Here is a 27,916-nt window from a genome sequence, read left to right on the forward strand (position 1 = left end):
CCCCGGCGGCGACACGCAGCGGGCCCGTCGATGCGGGCGGCAGGACCCCGACGCAGCGGCTGCGGTAGAAACACTCGCGGGGGCATTTCCGTGGCCATCCTGCCGCGGCTCGCCGTGCGAGCACTCACTGCCCTTGGGCAGCCCCGGCCGCGGGGGGCACCGCCGGCCGCCCGCTCGCCGCTTCTCTCCCCGCTGCGCCGCCGGCAAACAAAAACCACCCAGAAGCAGCACGGGGGCACCGGCACCCTCCTGCCAAACCGGCCCCGCGGCGGGAGGCGGGCGGCGGCGCGGCGCTGCCATTGGCGGGGCGCGGGCCGGCCCTCCCCGCCAGTCGGTGCGCGCCGGGCGGCCGGGTCGCTGCTGTTGCAGTTGCCGCGGAGGGCAGGGATCCGGGAGCCGGGCAGGGGCAGGGTTTAGGGCGGCGGGGCAGGGAGGTCAGGCCGGAGGTCTAGGGCGGCGAGCCCAGGAGAGTTGGCGGTCGCGCCGTCGGGGCCGCGCCGATCCGCGCCCGGAGCCTGCATGGGGCGGCGGCGCTGAGCCCAAGCCGCCCCGCTCCCGCCGCGCTCCCGCCCCGGCCCCGCCATGGCCGAAGCACCGCAGCTGGTGGACATCGACCCCGACTTCGAGCCGCTGCCGCGGCCCCGTTCCTGCACCTGGCCTCTGCCGCGGCCGGAGTTCAACCCCCCCAGCTCGGCCACTTCCAGCCCGGCGCCGTCGTGCGGCGGGCAGCCCGATGGGGCGGCCGGAGCCGCGGCCGGGGCCGCCGCCTCGGGAGGGCTGAGCGCCGACTTCATCAGCAACCTCAGCCTGCTAGAGGAGAGCGAGGACTTCGCGCCGCTGCCCCCCGCCGCCGCCCCCCCGGAGGCTGCCGCCTGCCGCTGCGGGGACTTCCCGGCGCCCGAGGCCGGCTGCCGTCTCCACCCGCCCGGACCGCCACCGGTGCCGCCGGTGCCGCCGCCCGTGGCCGGTCTGTCCCCGGGCCCCGTGGCCGGGCAGCCCCGCAAGAGCAGCTCGTCGCGGCGCAACGCGTGGGGCAACCTGTCCTACGCAGACCTCATCACCAAGGCCATCGAAAGCTCCCCCGAGAAGCGGCTCACCCTCTCCCAGATCTACGAGTGGATGGTCAAGAGCGTCCCCTACTTCAAGGATAAGGGCGACAGTAACAGCTCGGCCGGCTGGAAGGTAAGGGGCGGGTGGTGGGGGACGCCCCGTCGGAGTGGGTCCCGGGAGGGCTCCGCCGTCCCGGAGCCGCGGCGCTGCAGGCGGCTGGGCACGCCATCCTCCCCGGCTGCATGATGCCCGCTGCGCAGCCTGCAGTGCTCCCGCTCCGCGCTTTCAGTTTAACCTCACGTTTCTACTTTTCTTTACCTTTCCGAAGGGGGAACTCCTAAGGGAGAAAAGCGCTCTAGCCCTCCCGCCGCTGGGGCGCTGGAGGGACCGGGGCCGCCCCCCCGCTCTCCGCCTCCCCCCAGCCCTGCCCCGCCGAAAGCAAAAGTTCACGCGGTGTCACGGCGCCGTCCCCGGGCAGAGCCGGCAGGAGCGCCGCCGCCTCCCGCTCGCCGGGGTTCGCACCCGTGTGCGGGGGGTGCCGAGGGAGCTCGGCCGCGGCCCCGGCCCGGGACGGGGCGCTCCGAGCCGCCGTCCGCCCCGGCGCTGCAGGGCTTCACCGTCGGGCGGCGGAGCGGGGACAGAGGCAAACAGGGATGGGGAAAGAGAGGAGGCAGAACAAGGGTTGCAGAAATACCGTGTGTTTAATGAGTAAGCCGCAGTATTTGACGTGATGGCTTTGTTAAACTTGAGTTGCGGGAGCGTCTTTCTTGTGTTACGTGGTGGGATGGAGCTCCCCCCTTCCCTCTCTCCCGCCGCGCAGTCCCTGCCGTCTGAGCGGAGCGGTGGGAGCAACCTGTTGGCGGCCGGGATCTGTGCTCGGAGCCGCGGCCGGTGCTGCCCGGAACCCCGCGGGGGGATCTCCTGCCGCCCCGGTTCCCGGGGCCCCGCTCGCCAGGTCCCGGCTGTACCCCGGACGGCTGCGGGGCGAGCCGGGCGAACTGCGCTTGGGGCTGCGCGGCTGCGGAGGCAGCGCCAGACCCATGGAGCCCTCCAGCTTTGCATCCCCGCGGGTGATAAAGGCTTAGCGCTGATGCATCGGTCGAGAAAGTGTCACCCACCCGTGTCCCCGAGATTTGCGGCACTGTTGCGTGAGAGCATTGTCAGAACGAGCTTGTACCGTCTGCGTACAGGCAGAGCCTCCTCCGCCCTGTGAGGGATTAAATGATGGTAATAAATGCGTGAGGTGCGCGCACTTAGCCCGGCATCGGCGCACTCTGGTGTGTTCGGGACTTAACTCCAGTTAGGGCCAGTCAAACTCTTGGCTTCGCTTTCTAGTATTTGTATTATCTGAGTTTTTCTTTAAATAAGCGTCAGCTCAAATCCTGCACTTACGTGCTTTTTATTGCACTGCTAGGAATGTTTGTTACATCGGCTTTTTGTAAATTTCTGGTTTTTTAGAGGTAAGCAACATATCCTGCTAAGTAAATGCGATTAATCTGTAACTCATTTTTAGCTGAAAGCTTTTAGGGCTTTTGAAATTTCTTAGTTTCTGTTGATGTGTTTGACTAAAAAAATTAAATGTTAATCATCTGAAGACATCTGTCATGAAAAACTTTTAATAGGAGTGAAGTGATTGATAGCTGACAGGTTTTAAATAAGGTAACTTGTCACTTGAAAACGCTGGTTTTTTTTTCCAGTGGTGTTTTAATCTCCTTAAGGGCCTTTTCAGATTGAGTAGAGGAGAACTAAAAGCTAAACAAGCCAAAATAAAATCTAATAGCTCCCAAATTCATACGAGCAACTAAGAAGCACTGATAGATAGCTGTGTAACTTACTCGGCGCTTCCTGTTGTATTGCTGCTCGTCCCGTGGTGCTTCAGCAAGGAAGAAGAAGTCTCGCACACCTCCCTCTAACAGATTGAGCACATCCTATGCCCGCATAGCTGTGCTGTGACAGGGAGAGCCGCTGCTGGTATGTTTTTTTGGCTGCAGTACCCTCTGGTAGAGCGCAGTACGTACCCTGCCACTGCTGGTGGGTAAATACGCAGGGACTCTCCTTCCATGATTACACAGTCACTGCGTTATGCATCGGACACGTGTTGACCCCGCAGAACTGCCAGGCTGCTCTGAAAGTTGCACGCTTGCAGTTTTTACCACTTAAGCCGAGGAAGTGCAGAGTTTCTTAAAGACACTTTCAAGTTTAGTTACCAGCAGCCACTGGGTGTCAACGCTGGAACTGGCCTGGCTGAGGCGTGCAGCCCGCTTGCCTTGTTTATCACCAGTTCCCCACGGCTCGGCTTGAGTGAGGATTCTGGTTTTTATCGCCCAGTTTGGGAGCTGTTGGTTTGCCCGTGGTCCGGGGACCTGCAGTAGGTGCAGGCGGAGGGCTGGGAGCGGAGCCTGACTCAGCCGAGGGCCCCGCAGAGGAGGAACATCGCTGCAGAGATGAGCGCAGATGAGGCGCTGACTTTTCTGCTGACAGAGGGAGCGCGGCTTCGCCTCAGAGCCTGGCACTGGCTTAGGGCTGGGAGTACATTGTGCACTGCTGACGCAGGCTGGGAAACGGGGGGTGTTTGTTTTTTTTTTTTTTTTCTCCTTAAGTAAAACTCGGAGCCACTTTGTCTTGTTCGGGTTTGCATGTTTACAAGCGTAGTAAGGCACCTTTAAAATTCTTCACAAAACGTATGACACAAGAATTGAAAAAGAATGTGCACTTTCTGCATAGTGGCAAGACGGTGTTTCTCAGGCAGAAATTGAGGGCTAACTGCTCTAATGCTTAATGAATATGTACTGCCCTGATTTAACACTTGATGTTGAGCTTCTTTTTTATTTTTCACTGGAGATAGTTCAGAGGTGTCGGTATTATCTTGAGCATATTGTCAGTGTTATTTTGAGGAGCTCAAAACGGCATTCAGCCTCTACTGAATAACAACATTCAAATAAAAATGCCTTTTCAAATAAGGGTATAAACCAAAGATTGTAACATAAAATTATCAATAACGTAAAAATATTTAAGTAGGTAAATTGTTCTGGGTTATACATACACAGTAGTTTATTACAGATTTTCTTGTCACAAACTCAGCTTTATGAACAAATCCCCTGTTGAACTCTAAGGGAGTAAAGTCCCCATGACTTCCCTTGGGGTGGCTGCCTTGGATGGAGCACTTGGGATCTGCTCTGCCAAACTTGCTGCATTGTTGGTTGTGAATGAGTGCTGATAGTGACCTGTGTTGCTCAGAGAAAGCCAAAGCAAGAGCAAGATCTGCTGCAGAGATAACAAAGAAATTGTTGTGAAAGTTGCATGGGAGAATGAGACTCTCCTCGCAGTGTAGTAGTCAAGTAAAAGTAACATTTTGCCTTAAGTATGATAGTGGGAGACATTAGACTTAAAACAGAAGAGGCAAGAACTCCACAGCTGTGCATAGCTATTTTTTGACACAAATATGATAGCTTTTTGGCTAATCATCATATATAAAATATAAAACATCTCTGTGATGTGCATATTTCATGATATCTTTGCTTTATGGCAAGTGTTAAGATTTATTGTAAGGGAGCTGTCACAGTTAAGCTTCCTTGAATGGTCTCATCTTTTCAGTCTGCTTTTGAAAACGGGTTCAAAAAGAATCCTGTAACTTTTTTGGATAGGAAACAAGGAGTTTTGGTGTCATCTGGAGGCGCATTTGTTGTTGATTGTTGTTGATTAGTCTTAGCATTAAGGTTCCATGGGCGCATTTAGCTCCTCTACTTCTAGTCCCAAGGCAGCTTGTTCACCTAAATTCATTTGCTGCCATTGTTGAAGGAATGAGAATATGTATCTAGCTGCAGAGGGGTGAAAGGTTGTAAGCCTGAAAGCCTGAGGACAAAACAGGCATGGGACAGGTGCTTTGGGTGGCCTTGTCATATGAGCTCTCTATGGTCAGCACTATTTTGTAGTGAATTGGTCTCCATGCAAAATGAATTCTCATTGTTTTGGTTCAGTTGTACTTGGTTTGAAAATCACAGGTAGTAAAAAATACTAGAAAGACTGAAAAATAAAGAATAATTTTTACTAAATTTTTTCAAAGCTTTTGAATCTCAATTAGCAAGCAGTTTAAATTGTGGAAATTTAGATGATTTAATTAAATTGAAATGACTACTTAGAATCACAGAGTCATGGAATAGTTTGGATTGGAAGGGAGCTTAAATACAACTTTTGTGAGGTTTTTATTATGAGTATTTTTTTTAGGTGGCAAAAATCACAATTGAAGATTGCCTTTAACTCAGCCTGTGTATTCCCTCAGTACTGTTTACATACCTGTGGGCATTTGGCTGTGTCCCTGAAGATGCTTCCCCAGGTGATTTGTGCCCCTTCACAGCATCATGCGTTGTGTTACACATTCATACAGCACACATGGGAATAATGCAGGTAGAGGTGTGTATGTTGAGCTTTCTTTTTGTGGATTCTGTCAAGGTCAATGCAATACAATCGTACCTTTTTACATGTGGCAAATAGACTCACGAGCTGGCAGCTGCAGTTGAGTCTGCTCTGCCATGACTCCTGGCCTCAGCCCACCCTGTCTGACAAAACTATTTGGTGTCTTGAATACCTTCTCACTGCTACCAAAATGCCTCTTGTAGCAGCCTACATTGTCTGTGAGTCACGAGTTTGCATTTTGCTTTGTTTCAGGTGTGAAAGTTCAGCTTCATCTTTGCAGGTGCGAGATGCTATCCTCACTTGTGTCTGAATAACTCAAGGCTGGGCTGCATCAGTGGTTTTGAGCTTCCCATCAGGGCCTTGAATAATGTTTTAATTTTCCCTTAATTTTCTTTGCTCGTTTTCCATTTGCTGTGGTATCTGTTCAGTTACTTGTATGATTATCGGTAAGGCCAAACACCAAAATGAAATGTGTGAGTGACTTTGTATACTGACATAATGAACTAAATTTTCCTGAAGTGTCTGACTTTAAAGAGCTTCAATACAAGGAAGAGGTGAGTGCTCTCTGCCACCGTATTTTTTTATGGCATGCTCAGCTGCTTCCTTATTATCATTATTTTTGTGTCACATGGCTTTACAAGTAGTCAGTGAAGTTGATTGTTTGGGGAACTGGAGCCTTTGCTGCCTGTGATGGAAAGGGGAAACAGTGTGGTGCAAGGAGATAAAGATGTTTAGGTGAGAGATGCTGAAGTTGTTTTCTTTGTCTCTTTTTCCTTGTCTCTTTTTCCTTCTTTCTTTTTTATACAATAAAATAGGCAGTACTTCAGGTGGTTTGAGTTTTTCAGTAAGGCACCAGAAACTGTGTAGTCCTGAGATGTCTGCTTATATCTTTTCGGTTTCCAAAGCACGATGCTGCCTAAATACGTGTGTTTCTGTTTACTCAACTGGTGAATCATTTTGTAAAATAAGTGCTTGGCTTCTGGAATAAAAATGCAGATATATTTTGCAGCCACAGATTTGTGAAATATGTAGGCCTGTGGCTACAGAAATTCAACCCTCAGCCCCTTCTGTTTTGGGAAGAAATTCATATATGAAACAAGGATTTCTGATGGAAATTATTTTAAAACCTTGAGTGATGAATAATAAACCAAGACATAGTGAAGATAACCTGAAATGTAGTTTGTTTTCCTCTTTAAGAAATACGAAAAATATGGATATATTTACTTCATTGTCAACTCTTACAAGAAAGGAACTTGAAATTCACTGATGCTGGCTGCAGATAGTTACAGTGAAGCATATGGTAGTGCATACTAATATTTTAATGAATTTTGTTGCATTTTGTTTGTCAATCTGGTTGCTGAAATGGGTTTTAAATATTGGGGAAACACTGCTCTTGGTGATGATAGGTTGTGCTTCAGAAATTAAGTGCATTAGAGTCACATTTTAAAGAACTGCATCTCTGCTGCTCCATAGAGAGCTTCAGCATGAATTGATCTGTGAAGATAAGTGCTATTCACGTTGAAGTATTATTTCTAAATCTACTTACTAAGCATTAATCATGACTGTTCATCAAACAAAGGTGCATCATTCCTACACTGTTGTCTGTGATGTGCATGTGTCTTAAGTGAGCAGTGCACCATCATGAGGTTTCTTGGTCTCCATTCCTAACACAGAAGGAATGAAAAGAACTAAGATGCTTTTACTGGATTGCTTGTTATCTTCTAAGGTCTTCATTAAGCCTCATGCTTGTTCTAGATTTTGGTAGTGGACACTGGTCTTTACTAGATAGCTTAAAATGATACCTAAAGAGGCGCATGTTTAAGTTTTGAAGCACTTATGTAATGAATGGTAAAAGCTTAGCAATGCTTTAGTTTTTGGTAGATGGAACCAGAAGTGGCTCTAGCTTTAAAAATGTAGTCAGTCAGAACCTCCTGGGACTCTTGACAGCTGCTGCATCAGACAAAGATCCGGAATTTCTGGAGGAGTTGGAGGGCAGCACTCAGTTTGCTCAGATGACCTACTGAGTTGTTAAAGGCATCTTGCATCACTGCACAGTATCAACGATGTTATTATAGTTCTGTTTGAAAATTCATCTTACTCTAGAGTTAATTAAACGTAAAGGTACACATAATCTTTTGTTCTTGTTTTTGGAAACCTAGTTTTTGGAAATGCTAGGAATCCATGCAGCAAGAAGTGAATTCAGTCCTGTTGGTGCTTCAAGACAGCATGCCAGGGATGGCTGTGATTTCATTTCTAAGAAGTCCATGTTTCTCCAGGTTCTTTACTGGTGTGTGCAATGTAGGCTCATGTTGGTGTGTGTGTGTAACTCCTTTGTCAAGGCTATTGCTATGTAGGTCCATGGTGTGTAGGTTCTGGGGCCTGTCACATATGTACTTGAGAGAATGTACTGGGGACATGGTCTCTGAAATAGGGCATATTCCGATTTAAAATTGGACTGATTACCAGAAAAGTGCTTGCAAGGAAGGGTGCTCTTAACCATAACATTTTCTGACTAAATTATATCTACTAGCTGTGCTCTGTAATACGTAAGAATTCTTATTTCATTTGCATCTCTTTCTCAGAGGTCACTTGGTGCCAGGCCTCCATGCTGCTTCTGCACCAGGATGTGAAATGATGAGGTGGGTTGGGCTCTGCTTCTTGTATGCTGGTGTCTCTCTTAGAAAATGTTAGAAATGCCCCTCCTTTAATTTAGTTGCTACCAGAATGAAATTCTTGTCACACGCAGAAATCGGGAAATGAAAACCATTTTTTAATGCAATGAGGAGTGTGTATATGTGTAGGAGTGATATGTGTGAGAAGCTTTTGTGCTGTTCATGGGAACTGTGGTTCTGGGGCAAGTTGAAAGTGCATGAGGCAGGAGATGCTGAGGCAGCTGCTTGCTGGTGAGGCTGACCTGCAACTCCATAGCCAGGCAGGATTGGCACCGCTCTCATTCCACTCTAGATCCTGTAGAGGAGGAGGGTGACAGGTGAGCAAAAGTGCTGTGTCTGGGAGACCTCTACACCACTCCTTGGAGCTGCTTGTAAATTTCTGTGCTGGAGCTGGCCCTGTATGGATGGGCAGTGGCTCCTGGGCAGCCCCACTTGGCCATTCTGCTGGCAGAACCCTCCCTCTGCTTTAGTGCTGGAGTGTTTAGTGCCTCCCAGCATAGACAGGACTTGTTTATATGTGACCTGTTCAAATTTAGACAGCAGAGAAGGGCCTTTTTTTGTTGGGGTTTTTTCTTTTTTTTTTTTTTTGGAAGGGGAGCTCTGAAGCATTGGAATATGTCCATTATTTTTTGTAGGAGAAACTCAAAAGTGCAAAGTGCATGCTTTTTTCCCTTCCTGAATAAGGTTATACACATAATTCAGAATGTGGTCTCTGTCAATTTTCTGTTGGCAGTCTCACTTGCAATGGCAAGGTAGCAACTTCTTCAGTTTTCTTGTGCTTAACTCTAGAAACTGTGACGTGGGTGAGGTTTCACTCAGCCATCACTGACTTCTCAAACTCTGCAGTTAGATAAGACTGAAGCAACTTGCTATAAAAGTGGTGACTTGTTAAACCACATTTATTGTGCAAATGAGCTTACATCCTGCAAGATCAGCAGAAATCCTTGGTGTTTGCCTGGATGGAAATTAATTAAAATTTGGCGACTGAAATTAAAGGAATGGATTTGTTGCCCATTGTGTTATATGAATCTGCCTTTCAGTTCCCACAGTGGGAATTTGCGCAGTTGCAAATGTTTTTTTGGCATATGTGAGTTTTAAGTTGGTGCTAAGTTCTGGCATCCGTAGCCTTCTTGGATTTTTACTGCCCTTTAATATGTGTTAAATATATGTGAAGTTGCTAATGGGAGTAAGGATACTAACAATCCAAAAATATACTGTTGTGGTGGTGGTGTAGACTCATTTGCTTGTAGCTTGCATTTGCTTAAAACTGATACGAGTTAATCTCCTAATTTAATTGTAATTGTTAACATTGAAAAAAAAAAGGTACCGGTGCCATACATATCTTGGATATATATCCAAATTTGAATTTTGATTGCCAAAAGCGTACTTACAGACTGAGATCTTTAGTGTTTGCCAACTAAATTATATCTTATAGCAATGCTTTGCAATATATAGAAACTCCTAATTAGATATTCAAAAAATGAAGATGATGTTATTCAGACGTGCTTCATAGCAGGCCTCCGCAGTTCTACCCTGTCAGGATGTGAAAGGACTATGTGCTCTGTGCTCCTGCTCACTGTAAAACGTGTTGATTTCTCTTTCCAAAAATACGCTCTTCAAATCTGAATCTTCAAATTAGACATAATTATTTGCCAGCCCCCAACCCCTTCTCCCAGAAAGCGTGGCTCTGTGAAGGCACGCTGTGGTGGTGGTGCACCATGAAGGTGGTGCTCCGAGGCAGGAGGGATTATGTGTGTTGTTGTCTGCAGCTATGGAAGTGCAGTAAGCAGGTGTAATTCATAACTCTTTGGTTAGACCCTCTGTTCCTTCCTCTGCCCTGCGAGGCTGCAGCATCCGAGCGCTGTGGGGCTGAGCGCTGCGCCCATGGCCCAGGCCGCCGTCCTGCGGGTACCGGCACGGCGAGGTGTGAGCACAAGGCTGTGTGGGGAAGCCTGGAGCCTGGCTTCTGCCCCAGAGCTGGCAGGGTGCTGCTGTGCAGATTTCAGGGAGCGTTCCAGCCGTGACCTGGCAGCTGCTTGGCGCAGGAGCAGAGCCCGCCAGCGGAGTCCTGCCGAAATGCTTCCGTCTGCCGGGCCCCTTCGTGGGTACTCTGCCGGTCACTGCTCAGGTGTGGGGAGGAGGACAGGGAAAGTAATCGTATTTCCTCTTTGCAGTAACTACCAGAGAAGTTGGTTAGTGATTCACTGAATAGATTCCTCACCACTTAGATCAGTTCAGGTACATCCCTTGGTCTCTCCAGAGGATACCATGCTGCTGCCTTTGCTCCTCAGTAAGATTTTTCAATATCTCTGGAGGTTCAGGTGAGGAAAACGAGGCTTGTGCTAACTTGGAAGATCTAAACTGAAAGTTTAGATCAGGTATCAGGAAGAAATTTTTTATTGTGAGAGTGGTGAGGCACTGGCACAGTTTGCCGAGAGAAGTTGTGGATGTCCCATCCCTGGAAGCGTTCAAGGCCAGGGACTTTGGGCAACCTGGTCTAGTGGAAAGTTCTCCCCCTGTGGTGGTGGGGTTGGAACGTGATTATTCTTAAGGTCCCTTCCAACCCAAGCCATTTTAGGTTTCTATGAAATGTTTTTTCAAGTTAAATAATGTTTATTGATAGGATTTATTGTTACTACTACTGCTTTTTCTAAGATTGATTATTACTACTATTATTTTTTTTAATGATGTGGTGTTAAGGAGGGTTAAGTTTCCAGAGCCAGGTCAGGCTTAGATATTTGCAGTTGCTGCTATGCTTGTCCTGCTTCACCCCTGCTTTTTTGAGATGAGTTGATGGGTATGCAGCTCAAACCAGAAGCTATTTGAATCAGGATGAGGATGCAGCCTCCTGTGTGGTCTGATTAAATTGTATTACATAAATTAAACATAAATAAAAATGCTCTGCACACTTCTGTCTAGCTAGATGTAATTAGATTTTGATTAATATCTATAAATCTATGGTGGAGGAAGATACAAAAAAACTTTAAAATGTTTTTTTAAATTTTTGGTTTTTAAAATTTTTTATGTGAGTCAGAGTGTGGCTGCATGTTTAACTTAGAGCAGCTTTAATTTTTTGTAGTTTTTATGCTATCTTGGCCCTGCCATCATTGGGATGGTATTAAGGCAGAGTGGAAGGCAGTTCAGTGTATTAAATGCTTGGAAACCTCAGAGGTGGATGGAGAGGACTGAACCAGGAGCTTTCTCTTTTGGCTTAAATTGGGGGATTAATTTTACTGCCTTTTTCTCCTTTTTCCTTGACGAATATGTGCAGCCTCTTAGTAAAACTATGGTGTCAGGTTTTTTTTGAGTTTACCTTTGTGGTAAGAAAGAGCATCTCTCCTGACATTGTGTGAGTATATTCTGGCTGGCAGGGTTTTAATGATGATCTAAGGTCTGGTCCCCAGTGCTGTTTGTATTTTGTCTTCCTTATGTGCAAGTGTAGTAAATCCACTAAATGCCGCCTTGAAATACAAACGAGGATGGGAGTTTAAAGCATTATTTTAAAGTGCAGCCTGTTGCAATTGATTTTGGGAAAAATCAAGAGATGCTATCTTAATGCAGACTTCTCTGTGCTTGTTAGGAACTTGAGTCACTCTTGAATAATCCAGTTTGTACAGTCTATGAAAACCTGATACTGCACTCTTGCCTTTTTCTTCTTTACAGTCCTGTGGCAATGACATAGTCATAAGCATTAAAAGGAGAAACCATAATCTCTGCTTGCAGCCCAAGCCAGCGCTAGTCATCCCCTGATGCTATGAAGTAATTTTTTGCTTTGAGGTTTCTCACTAAAACTCTGTTCCAAATGTCTGCTCTGGATGATCAGTAGAGGCATCAGGGATGGAGTCCTGGTGCCCTCCCCACTGCCTTCAGTCTCTTTTCAGACCATCATCCTGTGGCCAAGGAGACCACTCCTGCAAAATCCACATTTTCCCTTGACAGCAGTCCCACCTTCCCATTTCTGGAGCTCTGGAACAGAAGATGTAAATGGATTTGCAATGATTGCACAACCCAGTTATGCAACGAGGCTGACGTGGTAGCGTATACATATGTAGAAAACGCCTTTTTGAAGAGATGACATTAAGCAGAGTTTCACCACCTTCTCCCCAAAGATGAGGGCACCTGCATTACTGGCTTCACCTAGTTAACCTGCATATTGAAGCACACCAAATACTCAGCTTCTGTTTACTGAGGATTATTGTTGATGGAGCAGAAAAATAAATCAGTTCTTGTGGACTGTTTATTTGGGAAGGAGTTTTTTAGCTTGGGTCCCAGAGCCCAGGCAATTAGACTACTCAGTCCTGGGGCAGCGGGCTGCACTGTAGTGAGATTTTTTACTGTCAGCACAGTCTGAACCACCGAAGAGTGTGTTGGTTTTTTATTTTCAAATGAGCGATGGCGTTTCAGTTGGAGGCATCCTGTGCTAGTCCAATGGGTCACTAAGCGAGTGCTCAGCATTCCTTGCATCTGGCAACCCAATTCCCTGCTTCCTATACTTCTTGTTTTCTCTGGAAGAGAGCATGCAGCACTGCTGAGTACTGTCTTTTGTATGAAGCAGGGGGACTCATGGCATGGTGCTTTTACTGCATTTTTGAGTCAGGCTGCTTGGTAAAGCTGCCCTAACACTGAATGTGATGGAGGCGTTTGTTCTGTCACTTCCCTGGCAAGTTACTCTGTGTGCCATGTGGGCTGATGGGTGTAATTACTGATACCTTGGGGCAAGGACAGACTTCCTGAGGTCCCTTCTTCCGTCTTTTCCTCTGAGCAGACTTGCATTCAGCTACTGGGCATGAGGAGAGTTGTTCTCCTAGCTAAGATGTGCAGTCTCTAGACACCGAATTTCCCCCATCTCACCCGAAATGGCTGAAGCCATTGTTAATGTGATGTCCTGTCACTCTTGGCCTGACTGTGGCCGGTACCTTTTTACTTAGGTGTGGCAAAATAAATATTTTTGTGCCCCAGTTGCTTCCCTTCTGCAATGATTCCTGGTAGGTAGAACAAGTAAGTGATGTTATCTTCATGTGCAGTGCTTGTTGCTGATTGAATGGAAAATTCTGCAAACTAAGCAAGTAGAGACTGACCTGATGACTCCTCATGACAACTGCCTACTTTTAGTTAACATTCAGAATATTTTTATCCTAGTTTACTCCTTAGAGGCTAATAGAGTGCTGCTAGAGTAATTTTCAGATGAATCATGCCATCTGCCATGCATGCTTTGCTGTTTCAGCAGTAGGGGAGGAAGGGGAATATATACATACAGTGGTTTGAAAGACTATGTTTGTATTCTCTGTAAAACTAATTTAAGTTTCAGAGGTTTTTCTGGTTTTGTTTCTTTTTTTTATTATTTGTTTGGATTTTTTGTGTATGTGTGTGTGTGGTTTTGTTTTTTTTTCCTACCAGACATTTTCTATTTCTTGCTTCGGCTATGAGTTTAGCATGGGGCTCCAGCACTGATACTGATCTGTTTGGTGGCCACTGCCAAACTTTGCAGAAGTACTCTGACATGATCTGAATTGATAGTGAGTTAAGGTGGACCATTGCATAGGCGTTCTCTGAAAACACAGTTCAAATGTTGAGCATTTGGGTTGCCAAACTAGACCTGCTAGAATTTGCATCCCCCTAAAAATAAAAGATAGTAATAAAAAATATGTAGAGCAGTAGAACTGGGGGGTTTAGCCCTGGGAGTTTGGAAGGAAAGGTTTCTTGTGGGATGAGGTCTGTGTGGCTCATGTTCAAGATTTTTAACTGTAAGAGCTGTCCTGAGGCAGGGGAGGAGTGTCCCCAGCATGCAGCCGTCCTACCTGTGAGAACGTGCAAACTGGTGCTTGAAACTAAAAGTTCATAACCACACTGGATGTGTCACGTTCTGTGTTGTGTTTTGTCCAGAAGCAATTATCTGGGAGACTGTCAAATCTGTCAGTAAGTTTCATGGGTTTGGGTTTGGAGATGGCTGGATCATAATCCATTGGATCATAATCTTGAGGAGTTTGTATGTCAACCCTATTCCATCTTTGAAAATCAGGCCGTGCTATTAGATAGTGCTTTAACTATTACCAGGCAGAGTAAATTCTTCTGTTCTAATGTATCAAAAATCTTCCCTTTCTGGCTATCCCAAATATCTTATTTTCTCATAAAATGATTTGGCTGATGAGCCATTTGCACTGAAAAGTAGGAATAGATTGTATGCTTTGTTCATATCTTTAAGCTTTTTCCAACAGTTTTAACTCATGTGCTTGGTATTAGTGCCCTGACAACTGCATTTGAAGAATCTGAGAGCAGAATATTGAAATGTGGAGCAATTAAACTGTTTTCTTCCCTTTTCAAGCATTTCACCCCCGCTCCTCAAGGGAATGATATGTCTGGTAAACTCCACTTAATTATGTGAGGTCAGTTGAAGGCTTGAGCAATAGCGTGCTCTCTTTTTCAGGCAAGAAAGACAGTTTTTAAATGCCAGGAATCAAAAGCAAGGACTGCTTGCCAATGGAGAGGAGTTGTTGCACCAGATATCGAGCTGACATGCAAGCAGATCTCTCCTACCCTTAGATGAGGATTAGTTTATGCCCTGAAGCAAACAGATTATTAACTCTAGTAATTTTATTTTAGCATGTTTAACAACAGATACTGTTGCTTATAAAACCCATTTAATCCTTTTTTAATCACTGCAAGTCATTTTTCCAGCAGTTGTCCTGCAGGCATGGGTTCCAATGGTTAGTTATTTATTGAGCAAAACATAGCGAATATCTGTTTGCCTGTGTTTATTTAAGTAATTTTTTAATGCCTTGGGTTCAAGTTTAAAATAAAAAAGAAAAAGAAAAAAAAGTCGGCCCTCAATTTCTGTTGCCTTTCTTCTGTATTTAATCTCCAACTCTTCAAATACTTGAAGCATCCCCTTTTTTGGCTCTTTACTCTTTTTGTGCTCTCTGCCACATCCTTAATTCCCTTTCAGTTTTCCCTGGCCGCCACTGTTGCTGATGTGAAACACCAGCTGATAATCCCAGCAGATTTTTATTAGCTTGGGCTTTGCTCTGCACCTCAAGGCATTTATTGATAAATAGCAGCCTTGTATTAAGGGATGTATAAACAGGAGCATGTGACTGCCCTCTGCGTTGGATTTGAGAACATAGGGAACAACAGTGGTGGCGGTGGCATGGTGGTGCTCTTAAAGGAGGCAGTGCCTTTTCTTGGAGCCGAGGGTGCCATGGGAAAAAGGTTGGCAAACTTTCAGGTGTGCAGGAGGTTCTTCCTGTGTGAAATAAGAGCTGTCAACATTAAAAACTGTATGGCTGAGAAGAAATATTTCCATTTTCAAAGATGATGAGAGCAAAAACATCATTGGCAGTTGTAGAGAAAGGGGCACCAGGGGAGGTGGAAGCCTGAATGGCTCTCGTAAGTGAGAGGGATGAAAGCTGTTGGAGTTTAGAGAGGTTGGTAGAAGCAGAGGAAAAGAAAAACCTGCATAGTTACTGGTATCATTGTTTATCTTTCACCCATGTTTCCGGTCTACTCCTGGGACAAGAGCTGGTATTTCCTGTACTTTCCATTGCCAGCTAGCTGCTGTGCCAGGCAGGTGCCCAGCAAATAAACTGGTGCTGCAGCCTGTTCTTCAGTAACCAGGCTGAAAGTGCACCAAACCTCTTAATTATCAAGTTATCATCCAGGGTGAGATAGAGGTAAGAAATAACTGACACCCAAAATTGCTTACCAGGTTAGGCATCTTTAGCTAGGCATGATGTGCAAAAGTACCAGCACGTGATGGATGTATGGCATACAGCTCTCCCAGAAAGAGGGGTGCAGAGCCTTTTCAGGTTTGTTGCTCAGTACGGGGATCTTCCAGCATCTTGCAAAAATCTCTCCTCTCCATGCCAGCCACTGGGATGCAATGTAGCTGTGCTGCCCTTGTGTTTGAGGGTAATTTCGTGTTCTGTCTAGTGTGTGTCTGAAATGAGGGTGTGTGTCGTAGAAACACAGAATTGTTCTGTGGCTGGAAAAGACCTTTATGTATATGTATAAAAGCCACTTCCTAGCCCAGCGTGAAAGGTTAGCAGTGAGCATGAGTCAGTGGTAACATTTATGTGTTTCTGACTGTAGGAGCTTTGTCTCTTGGCTCTGATTAAGCCAGTGTTTAGCCTGTGATGATATTTTTTCCTCAAACATTGGGAGATCTGCTATTAAAGCAATTTTGCTATTGGGGCTGGATGGCATAAAGTGAGTACCTGACTGACTTGAAATAATTTGATTAGTCTGTCTTTTGCTGGGGGAATCCCTTGCTCAGGACTATCCCAGGGATAAATGAATCATGCAGAGCAGAAGTTGAAATTGCCAATAAAGGCTTTAAGTTTGTTGCTGGTGACTGTTAAATAAGCTTTGCTGTAGGATATGTGCCTTTTCCTAGAAATGTCTCTAACATGAGCTGAATTATACTGAAACACTAAACCTCCTTCCAAATTTAAGGAAAAAAACCCAGAGGCTGGAATGCTTTTATACTCAGAAACTTCTGACCAGGTTTATTGCTAATGCTGTTGATTTGCTGGAGTACCACTTACACTGAATTTTATTACCTGAGGAATACAAACAGAGAAGCAAAGAATATATCGACTGAATATTCCCTCTCCTCATTAACACCTGTTTTCCTCTGCCATGTAAATCATGTGTTAATGTTGACATAGGCAACACCAATGAGAAAAGTAGATCTTGCTTGCTGTTTAAGGTTTGACTTCACCTCATACTGGTAACTTAAAGGTCCTGTGTGTAACTGCTGATGCAAACCAGTTGTGGGAGAGTCCAGTAAAGGTCTGAAGTTCTTCTGCAGCTGCAAAACTTCCCTGGGTGATGAGCTGCTGTGGGCAGCACAGTCCTCTTCTGAACTGTGTGGGAGCTTCCTGCAGCTTCCTTCCTACCTCAGAGGAACCTTTATTCAAGCCTAATGGCTCCTATCTCTTTGTTGACTTTTGTGATTCAAAGTACCTGTTGGTGTTGCAGGGGGAGCCCTTTGGGTAGCTGTAGAAGGGAAAGAAGGTAGTTGGATGTGAAGTGGGTTATGTAGTCTACTTTTAGCTTAGTAGGCTGGTCTGTTTGGGATTGGTGGAGGGGAATAGGTTCCTATTCTACATGTTCACGAGGAGGAGCTTCATCAGGCACAGGAATTCCTGAGAAAGGAGGCAGCCCTTGTGACCTTCCATAGAGGTCTTTTTAGACTCAAATTATGAGACACCATTAGTTTAGGGAAGAGGCCAAGGGGCAGCTGCAAGTGTTGACAAAATATTCAAATTTTCATCAAATTCATCAAATTCAGGCCTGTAGCTCCTAGAGCATGGAACTAAGATGGTAATTTTGGACCATGTTGTTTCCTCTTCATGTGGAGACTTTGCATTTTGACTCCACAGGGGACTGGCCCAATTTGCCATGTTGTCCAGACACGGAGAATTTAGGAACCTCTGAGTTTTTTTTCTGTAAAATCTGTAGTTGGCAAACTGATTTGGAGGCCAAGGTCGAAGTATCTTCTTGCTATCTATCTACCACAGTGGCCACTAAAAGACTGGAAAAATGGTTCTGTAAGAAGGAGTAGAAAAAGCAGCTATCTTCTAGTCTGTAGAGAAATCTCAGGTTTCACTTGTAATAGTAACAGTTCTCCTCCAAGGAGGTAGAAAAGTGAGGGCAATACATGGGGTTTAACCCACACCTGACTCCCTGCTTGCCAGCACTGGGAAGTCTTAGCTCTGGTCTCCTAAATATTGTGCACAGCCATACAATTTACACACAGCAGAAGTGGTCTTTTTTTTCAGATAAGTAGCATAGCTTCCATGCATATGCAGTCCAAGAGGTTTGTCACCCTTCTCCCTTTTGAAAGCAAGACCAGCGGTACACAGCAGTGTGATCTGTTCCCGTTGCATATGATGAGATATTCTTTGATGTTCTTTGTTGAAGTTCTTTGATGGCCATGACATCGATCAGTCCTGAACTTGCCACCTCCCAGGACAGATGTAGGGCGTATCTGTCCCTACAGGTAACAACTTACAGATGTCTGTAAGTTGTTCTATGTTTTCTAGAGAGTCTGCAAAGGCTGGATGGTCCTCGTATAGCAACAAAGCTGTAACGTGCTGGTAACCTCAGTGGGTTGCAGAGGAATTTTCTCGTCTTTGGGAGTAGTAGAGTTTAGAAAATCAAAGCAAACAAATGTGTTTTGGTTGTGGTGTTTGTAAGAAAAGGAAAGAGCGGAAATGAGAAAGACTTTGAAATGTGAGTTAAATCACGAGTGCCACCAGTTGTTCTGTTTTTCTGTTTTTTTCTCTGTAAAATCCCACTTTCTGTCATTGAGGCTTAGTTAGGAAAGTTTTACTTTCTAAAGAGAAGACAATATCTGTCACAAAGAAAAGGAATATATTAAAGGTATGTAATCTACAACGTAATGGAAGGGTTTGTTTTGGAGAAAAACTGCAACCCTAAGACCTGACAGGATTTCCTATCACTTCATAAAAACAATCTTTACCTGGAAGCACGAACTCTTCATTAGCATTGTAAATGCAAATGTACGCAAATAAAAGAAAAAGATACAGAATTAAATGAGTGTCAAAAAGAAGCTGCAGTTAATAAGGAAGATAACATGCTTATTTAAGGAAATAAATATACCCACTCAGAAAATTAATAAAAAGTGTTAAAGGGAAAGATGGCATAATTCAAAGCTCCTTGTGTGTTTTGTCCAGCTTTGTCGTTCAGTAGAAGTATGACAACTGTCTGCAAATCTTGTCTTTGGACAAATATATTCTTTTCTGTGATCTTTGGGTCAGAAGGAGGAAATTTTTTGCTCTTACTGGTGTAGGATAGAAAAGAGCAGACTATTGCTTTCAGAAGCAGTGCTGTGTAATGTCATTGAACAGATCTGTTCACATCACAAGCCAAAACGGAAATGAAATTTAAAAAAAAAAAAGTCCAGAAGCTTAAAACAAACCATTCTTCCTGCATTTTTAAGGGTTGAAGTCCAAAGTGTGAAAGGGATTAAAAATTCTAAATGTATCTGGGGGATATTTATAAATCCCAGTTTCTTGCCATTCCAAATGCTGAGTATTTTGTTCTTCTTTGTAGTGTTGTCATCGAAGTTGTTTTGATTTGTAACACTTCCTTGAAGTGTAGCTCTGATGTGAGATGTGGCCCAAAAAATATGGAAACTTTGCTCAGTTTAGAAAAACCCCTTAATGAGTCACAAGGCAGTAATGAATCCAGCTTCTGTGCTCATCACTGGAATATTCATTATTATGGATGTCATAAAACATGACTAAAAAAAAAGTTCAATTCAAGAGTTAAGTAACCATGCTTGGAATTGCCTGTTTTCTTCCTGGTGGGTAGCAGCTTGCTGTCCAGTCCAAGCTCTTTTATGGACCTGGTGGATGCTCCAAGGAACGTTGTTTAGGAGGAGCAGAAGGATGCTGTGGAGTTCGGAGGCCTTTCACTTGGGGCTTGTGGTATTTGGGGGCTGGGGCTGGTAAAGATAAAGGAGTGAAAGTAGTGAAGTTGGAGAGGGGGTGCAGATTGTGGGATTAAGGTTGGCCCATGGGAAGCTGTGGGATACGTGGTGTGGGTAAATCTGCAGGAAAGCTTGATGTGCTTAGTTGTGCTTGCGTAGCTTCAGTGTATCCACCTTTCACATGCCAATATTTTCACTTTGTTTGGCATGCATTTCTGTTGAGGACAGTGAAGAGGAGAGGGTGCAAGGGGGACAACTTTGAGTGGATCAGAAGCTGCCACAAAATCCTGTGAAGCCTAGAGACAGGCCCAGGAGGAGAGGGGTTCGGGCATCCTCGCTGCTGGTGGTGGGGCAGCTGAGGAGGAGCACGGGCGTGGAGCAGTGTGGGGGCTGCTGGTGGAACCTGGAGCTGGGACCATGACTCAAAGTCCCATGACTCCATTGCAAGATCATTAGCCCTTTCAAGTAGCTGCCAAGAATTAGGGCTAATGGATAGCACCAGGACAGAACTCAAACTTTTTGGGTTTTTCAGCTAGAAAACAGCATGGGGTGGAAACCAGCGCTGCAGCGTCTCACAGGCAAACTCTGGTGCGGCAAAACATGCACAGGATGAAAATGCCTGCCCTGCTGCAGTTGTAGCTCTGAGTCTTGGCCACTGCTACCTGCAGAATGTTGATGTTTTAAAGGTCATAATAAAACTGAGTTATCAAAGTGTGCATAAGAAGCTGCAGAAAGGATATGCAAGAAATGAAGATAGCTCATTTGCACATTTGAACTGTACATTTAAAAACTTTCAGTCAAGAGACACCACTCTCACATTAATTTTATACTTTAATCTGCATTTTTGGTATAGTACTTACCATAAATAACTTATTTATTGATTACCAGTTCAGTAGCAGTAGTACTCTGGGAATTAACATTTGTTTTTCCTAATCCAGTCTAAATTACTAATTTAGCATTTGTTATTCTACATATAAGCAGAAAAATGTGAGGATTTTTTTCCCCTACAATAAAATATTGGAGAAATTTTATTTTCTTAGTGCATGTTGTTTTAATTCAAAGAATTTTGTATTCTTTGTAAGTCTAATGTCAATTATTTTGTCTTTCAAATATGCAGAGTCATAGAACTTGCAATCCTTTCGGGCAGATATTTCTCTGGAAACAATTTGGGCTGTATTTGTGGTATTCACTCCCATTTTATCCTTAATAATTTCTGAAAGTACTCTCTATTTGCATTTTCTACTATTTTAGGTATTTTCATTTCTTTTTTGAGAATGGGTGTTACTTAAAAATGTAATAATTTGCTTGTAGATTTTTCTATATTGTTCTGGTTTTAATATATTATTGTGTTGTTTTACGTATTCTGCATTTGCAGGCCACTCTGTGCGTGTGTAAAAATACGTGTGCTCCAAATTTGAGCTTGAAATAATCATCTTAATGTACCTATACTTTTTGTCTAAGTCCATGCTTATTTTCTTCCACTTGTTACTGTTCTTTCAGTTTGCAAAAAGTGTAAAGGATTGGCTGCACTTAGCTGACAATACTCCTGCTGTTAAATAATTCTGTGCTAAGTAAAGGATGAGTTTTTTTGAGTTGCTGACATTTCGTGGGTCTCTTAGGAGCTGTCAAGGGGGTCATTTTGTGTGGTTTTGTGTACTGGTGGGCAGACCTGACAAAAGTAGGGCACTGTTTACTTGCCAGCAATGTGTGAAGCAAGAGATGGCACCTTTCTTGTGGAGTTCACAGCTAAGGATCCTGAGTGTGCAAACACACTACTTGAGTTGTCCTCGTGCTGTGAACATGGGGACCTGACTAAAGACAGCTTTTTGGGAGCAGAAGTGCCTCGAGGTTACAGCCTAGACCTTTACCTCAGCTCAGGCAACCAGCTGTTTACAGGAGCCGAGTGTTGGGATCACTTTGGCAAAGAGACTATTTGTCACAAGTTTTGTGTTCTTCAGCTGTTTGTGCAGTATTTTTCTTGAGTGTTTTTTCCCAAGGTATTGTTTTTGCAGGCCGTATTGAAAACAGGCTGTTATTTCTTTTTTAATTTGATTGTAATAAGGGCCTTGTTAATCAAAAATAAGTGCAATAATGCAGAATGAGTTGGTTATTTTTACATTTTCCTGTTTGAAAAAAAAAAAAGCCTCAGTAAGTGAGCCACAATGAGCCGTGATGTATTTCCTCCATCAGGATGGAGAATAAGCCATTTATTATTTCAGCTCTGACTCACAGTGAACCTGCTGACACCGAGACATTTTATAATCATAAGGAACAGGTTAGGGCAGTAACTTGGACGCCAGGCTGGGGATTACCTACTTATTACACTGTTTTACAACCTGGATACTTTAGGTTTTCTGGCAGAATGTCCTAAACCTCACATTAAACATCACGTTGTTATTGTACAATTACTGCTTGCAGGTCTTGCTGTAGGTGGTGCCAGCTAGACAGATGCCTTCATTATAATTATCCTTTTTGCTATATATAAAGATTTCATCCCTTTAATCCATGTAAAATTTACTGCTCTTGAAAGTGACACTAATAGTTATACTTCTCACCCTTCCTCCTTGTCTTAGGTTGTTCCCAAACTGAGTATGACTGGGCTTGCTCAATCCAGAAATGGGAGCTTTCCAAGGAGAACCTGAGTTCTGCAGGAAGCAGCGTTGTTGATTACCAACAGTGCTGGTGGTCACTGCATAGTCCCCTGACAGTCTTAGAGAACAGCAGTGCTAACTCCAGTGTCCTGGCCAAACTCCAGCTGAATAATTAGTTTCTGGCTGCCTTGAATTCCTCTACAGCCTCAGCTGGAGAAGTTGAGCTTCATTTCCCTTCTTGTAAACAATCCTGTGGTGTTGAAGTGAAGTCTCTGCTTCACAGCACCTTAGAGGTAACTGTATTTTGCCATCAGGTGAGTGGCTTTAACCTTGCACTTGTGCATAGCCTGAGAAATGCTTGTGTTCATTTTTGGATGCTAAGTCCTGGCTTTTCATTCTTTGCATTTGTAAAAGCATCTATCCCATCATCTTTGATGCTCGTGTATGTCCTGAGAATAAAAATAACCAGAATTTGGGTGTTTGACTGGCCAAGCCAACTCCTAAAATGCTCCTTTTACTCTGACTTGTGACATCCTCTTGTACTCTGCTTTTTCAGTAAGAGCCTATTTATTGTGTTTACTGATAAATGAGGGCATCTGTGAGATTCAGAGCCATGTGAGATAGCTAGGTGTTGAAAGATGACTGGGAAAGGAATATTGAGATCCTCTTTAGTGGATGAGCTAAGTCTCCTCCCATGTAGCTATTTAAGCACAATGGTGTCTTGCTCTTTGATAAGCAACACAGGGGGCAACCCATGGGTGATGTCTCTAGTCTGCTCAAACCCACAGATGTACACAGTAAATCAGAGAAGTAGGAAGCTAGGTCAGAAAATCACGTCTGCTTTGACAGTCTTCAAAAATGAGTGTAGCCAGTGCCCTGCTCTCTGGGTGTTGGTGTTCAGACAGCCTCATCTCCCCACGCTGGGAGGACAGTGAGAGGCTCCAGTCCTGCTTGCAGGTGAGTACAGTAGCTTCTTCCACACACAGGAGCTCTGCCAGTATTTCATTGCTCTCTCCTCCAGCTGCACAGACTTGAGGTCTGTGTGCTCCTGAGAGCAGATACCACTGGTGATTCTGTAGCTTGGTTTACACTGGTGATTTGGTTTAATCTGAAATCTGGCTGAATGTTCCCTGAGCTGCATAGCTGATAGACCCTCGTGTTGACTTGATTTTTGTCAGAGGGTGACAAATGGAGTGTGATTCAGATGTGCTCTTCCACATTTAACATATGCAAAAGTTACTTGCAAGAGACAAACTGCAGGCAGAATGGCTGAAGATCTTGGCCTCTTGATTTCCTGTGTGGTGTGTAAGAGTTGAATTCTTTTTTAAGAGGAAGATGGAGAAGTTAACCTCAGAGTTAAGCTTGTGCTGAGGTTTACTGTTGAGTTAATCTTTTTTATAATATGTATAATCTTTTTGTTGCCAGATACAGAGCACATATTTAAGTACAGATACTAAATCAAGATTCCATGACTCTTCCTGTACACATAAGAGCTAACTTTTTGCCTTTTTTTCTCCCAAATAAATTAGGCTTTGCATGATCCACTCTTAAACTGCCCTTTAGGTTCATATACCCACCTCTTCTTGCTAAGGGGACTACTCATCATTGTTTTCTTGAAGTCTGCTCCTCTGTTAAACACATATTTTATTGTTTTTATCTCTTCTCTCCCTGGTTGCTCAGAAAGTACACCTGTGTTGTGGCATTTCTGTCTTGCAATATTGCATCTATTCAAAATCTGATACTTGATGAGAGTCAGAATAATTGGTCTCTTTACCAGTGCAGGTTTCTTACTTAGTTGTGCAGAGTGATTTGAGCAAGAGATCACAAAAACTACTTCTAAAAACTGTCTGCATAGCAAATTATGCTTGGTGTTTTGTTTTAGGTCACCTTTAGGGAGTGTGTGTGTTACTTAATGTGTTGTCATCATCAGGATGTAAGAAAGCACACAGTTTAAAACTTAATAGACAGAGTCTCGTGGCTTCAGGCTCCTTGGAAATGGCAAAATTTGGCTTACAAGCAGTTCGTTGTAGGAGCCCAGGAATTTGACTAGCTGTGCTGAAGCTCCAGGGTGTGTAAAGAATGTATGATGGCTGAAGGCATAGACCTTCTGGGAAAAAAATCTGATGGTGAACATTCAGTTTTCTTAATAAGTAAATGTTAATGCCAGGCTTCATACCTTACTGTCTGTATGTTAAGCTGCATCTTCATAAATCTTTGCATATTTGCATTTAGAAAAAACTAACGTATTCAACCAATGTAGTTCTCCTTAAATCATCCAAGGATTCAAAGTTGTACCTGGTTTTCTGTAGGCTTGAAACCTCTCATGAGTCTGCACAAGTCTTCCAAGATACAGAGGAAATACAAACTTCTAGGCTAAAATACAGATTTACCTAATCTGAAAAGTAACAGCAGGTAAAGATGTTGTGAAAAGTACAGAAATTGAAAGACAATATAAGTCCAAGCATAAATCTGTATTATGTATCCCTTATTTATCGTATGTACCATGTTCCTTTAATGACTGATTTTTATATTGTTTTTGTTTTTCTTTTCAATCCGGCCTGAACTTGTGTTCAAAGGAAAACTGGAAGGCACAGGTTTTGAACAGACTAAGGCCTATGTTCTTTGCAGAACCAGGGAGCTTCTCCCAGACCAGGCATAACATGAATGGCCCTGGAGCTCCTGTGTAGAGATGGGTAGCAGGTTTGGAGATAGGATTGTGAAATCGGTGCTTTCACTGGGGCCATGTGACTGTGTAAGTAGGAAGAGCTGCCCGATAATTTAAAGTAGAAATTACCTTTGTATGTCTATGAACAGAGAAGGTATAAGTAGCTGTTCTTTGGGAGTTACAAGATGGCTTTTTAAAGTGAGATTTTTGTGTTGTCAAAGAGCTCTCTATTTTCTCTGCTGTTGTTACTTGGTCTGGTGGTAGCACTGCATTAGGTGTTAACACATGTCTTTTTCTAGGCAAGCCAGGTCTGCAGCTGAGTTTTCTGCTTCATACTTTCCTTTAAGCTTAAAAAGACTCAGGCAAACAATTATTTGTGAAATGGGAGAAAAAGTGATGAAAGAAAAATGAGAGTTGCAGGACTAAATTCGAGGTACTTACATCCAGGTGAGTAAAGAAACATATAGTGGTTACGTGTCCCCTTAGATGTACAATGCTGGATAATGAGCATCTTTGTAATCATAAACCAGGAATGTGCAGGTGATTCACTCTACACATGCCAAGCATCTTTCTGCTACATTTATTGAGTATTATTAGCTTCACACTTACTATCAAATACTGGTTTAAGGCTAAGAATGAATTGAATCCTACTAACCCCATATTTCCATCCATTTATCAAGCTGCATTTGTCTTAAGCTCAAGTATGTGTGCCTCCCTCATCATCATTTGCTTTATGATAAGAATTTTTGTTGAAAACCTCCAGCTGGATATATGTGTATTTTTTATTCTAAACTTCTGAGAAAAACTTGAGAACGTGACCGAGTAAAAATTCGTAATTTTCCTTGAAGAGCAAGTATGTACAATTGGAGGACTTCTAAATTTGCTCTGTATACATAGACATTAAAAAACTTCTGTGAGAAGTATTCTGCTAGAGCCCATTTGTGGTAGCTATCCCAAGTATTTAATAGAAAAGGGACTTTCTAGGAAGCATGTTATTTTATATAAAAAATTATAATAATCTCACAGTGAAAACCCATTCCATACCATGTCAGAAACCATGGTGTGACCCTTACTGCCTTTCTGCTCATCTCATTTCTTTGAGCCATTGCGTCCTTTGTGAACCTGCCATAAGTATGGCCAAGAATTCCCTGTGTCCCTAGGTGATAACCATGGAAAATCTGAGAAGGCAGCAAAGAAATTTAGAGCTGTTGCATTGTTGGAAGTATTTAGGTGTGGTTTTGAGTCTTCTTCCTTTGTGAGAGATGGAAACAATCCCTTTTTTTTTTTTAAGTGCATTACCCGCACACACAGTTTTTCTTGCTTTCCATTGTTTTGTACAAGTGGGTCCCATCCCTTTTGTTTTTTAAATTTTCAAGTGGTTTATTCATCCTTTTTACAGTATCCTTTTACCTTCCCTCTGTTAGAGAATAGCTGCTCCCAGAAAGATGTTCTGCTTTGCAGCTGGTGCCCTTTTCTTCACGCTTATGGGGAATGGACCTTCTAATGACAGTTTCTGCAGGGCTGGGGCAAAGACACCTCCCTGTACCCTTGAACTCCAGCCCTTGTGCACGTCATGTGAGGGTGTTGGGGAATGTTAGGGTGTGTGTGAAGCTGGCAGGGTGACAGCTGCCAGTGCTGCTTGAACCAGAGGCTGTGAGGACTGATGTGGTGCCCAGATGGCTTATTTTACTTCCCCTTCACACAACTCTCTGCGGCACTAGGAGGAAAAGTCCACATTTTTGTGGGAGGGAAGCCCTCTTCAGCAGCATCAGTCATCACTCCATCCTTGTAGGACTGTGATGACAGAAGAAAGCCTGTCCTCAGTCTATGTCCTTCTGCCCCATTCCACTGCCTCCTTTCCTGAAGGCGGAGAAACCCTCTTTCTGGTTTCTTCCCTTTTGCAGCAGCCTGAAATTTGCCTGCCCACGATTAGGGACTGCAGCACAACAAGGTGGAGGATTAATAGCTTTTGTAGAAGCAATGAGGCTTGGATGGATCTGGTTAGTTGAATCTGGGTTTGAGGAGACAGAGGATGGGTATGCTGCAGTGGGAGTGTGTATGAGGTAGAGGGATGGAGGAAGTCATGCTGCCTGCAGGGAGTGGGAAACACCTTTTTGGGGCTGTTCTCAGCTTCCTACTTATGAACCTGATAATGGCACCAGAATCAGTTTTGCCTACGCAGTTGAGAAACCTTGAGCTGGTCCTAGGCAAGTATCAGTCACACGTATTTTGTCTGGGTGAGGATTTGGTGCCAGAATTGCTAATCGGATCAGGACGTCTGGGTATGCTTTTTTCCACAGCAGTGTGTGGGCAGAATGCTGTGCCTCATGCTCCCGTGGGTGATTGAACTTGCCGGGTTTTATAGCTTTGAGACTTTGGCCTCTATCACATGCATCAGCATGAAATTGGTGCCAGGCTAGAGCTTCTAAAAGAAGCATTTATGTGGGGAGGCTGAGTTCAAAAAACAGCCTTGGAGTCACTGGCTGCAGTAACACACTAGTGGGGCTGTGAAATATAAGGGAAACTGTTTGGGAATATGCACAGCCAAAGCTGTGTTTCTGCTGTGAATGGTCAAATGGGAATTTTGACTGAAATGGGGTAGAGAAACACAAGTGAAAGTTGTATTTTTATTCAGTATATATATCTAGGTAAACAAATCAGAAAATCTGCTATTGCCAGAACAGGCAGCTTTTAGGGTATCTTAAACTTGTGTTTATATTGGAATTTCAAAACATATAAATAAATGGCATGAAGTTACAAACACGGAAAACAGGATAGACACATGACCAAGTGTTTACTAACATCCATCCTGTCCCAGACCTGCAGTGAAGCATGTGATGTTGTTGTTTCTCCTCCAGCAGAAGGTGAGGGGGGGAGTCACTAGAAAGAAAGGAGTATAACTTGGTTTAATGTAATCTGAAATCCTTTCACAGGGAGTTTTTTAACTTAGAGCACACAGTACTTTGAATCATCTAAAATAAACACTTATTTTTCAAAGCCACTTTTTAGTTCCTTAGTGTGTGATTTTTGTTGTAGTCAGTATTTAATGGTGTTTGAAGCTGCAGCAGCT

The 27,916-nt window shown here is 44.0% G+C and overlaps 1 protein-coding gene and 1 long non-coding RNA gene across 2 annotated transcripts in view; one reads left to right on the top strand and one right to left on the bottom strand.

Moving 5' to 3' along the window:
- The first annotated feature begins 347 nt into the window (after window positions 1-347).
- Window positions 348-27,916, top strand: part of FOXO1 (forkhead box O1) — a 62,151-nt gene continuing 34,582 nt past the window's right edge. Inside the window, exon 1 of the mRNA XM_015641131.2 lies at window positions 348-1,182. Coding sequence (XP_015496617.1) covers window positions 583-1,182 — 600 coding nt within the window. The 5' untranslated portion in view covers window positions 348-582. The remainder of the gene's footprint in view (window positions 1,183-27,916) is intronic.
- On the bottom strand, window positions 1,733-4,279 carry LOC107210375. Its single transcript, XR_001523930.3, has 2 exons — window positions 2,886-4,279; window positions 1,733-2,257 (listed from the first exon to the last, which is right to left on the bottom strand). It is a non-coding gene; the product is annotated as an uncharacterized LOC107210375 (long non-coding RNA).

This window comes from Parus major, chromosome 1, assembly GCF_001522545.3.
Source record: "Parus major isolate Abel chromosome 1, Parus_major1.1, whole genome shotgun sequence".
NCBI lineage: Eukaryota > Metazoa > Chordata > Aves > Passeriformes > Paridae > Parus > Parus major.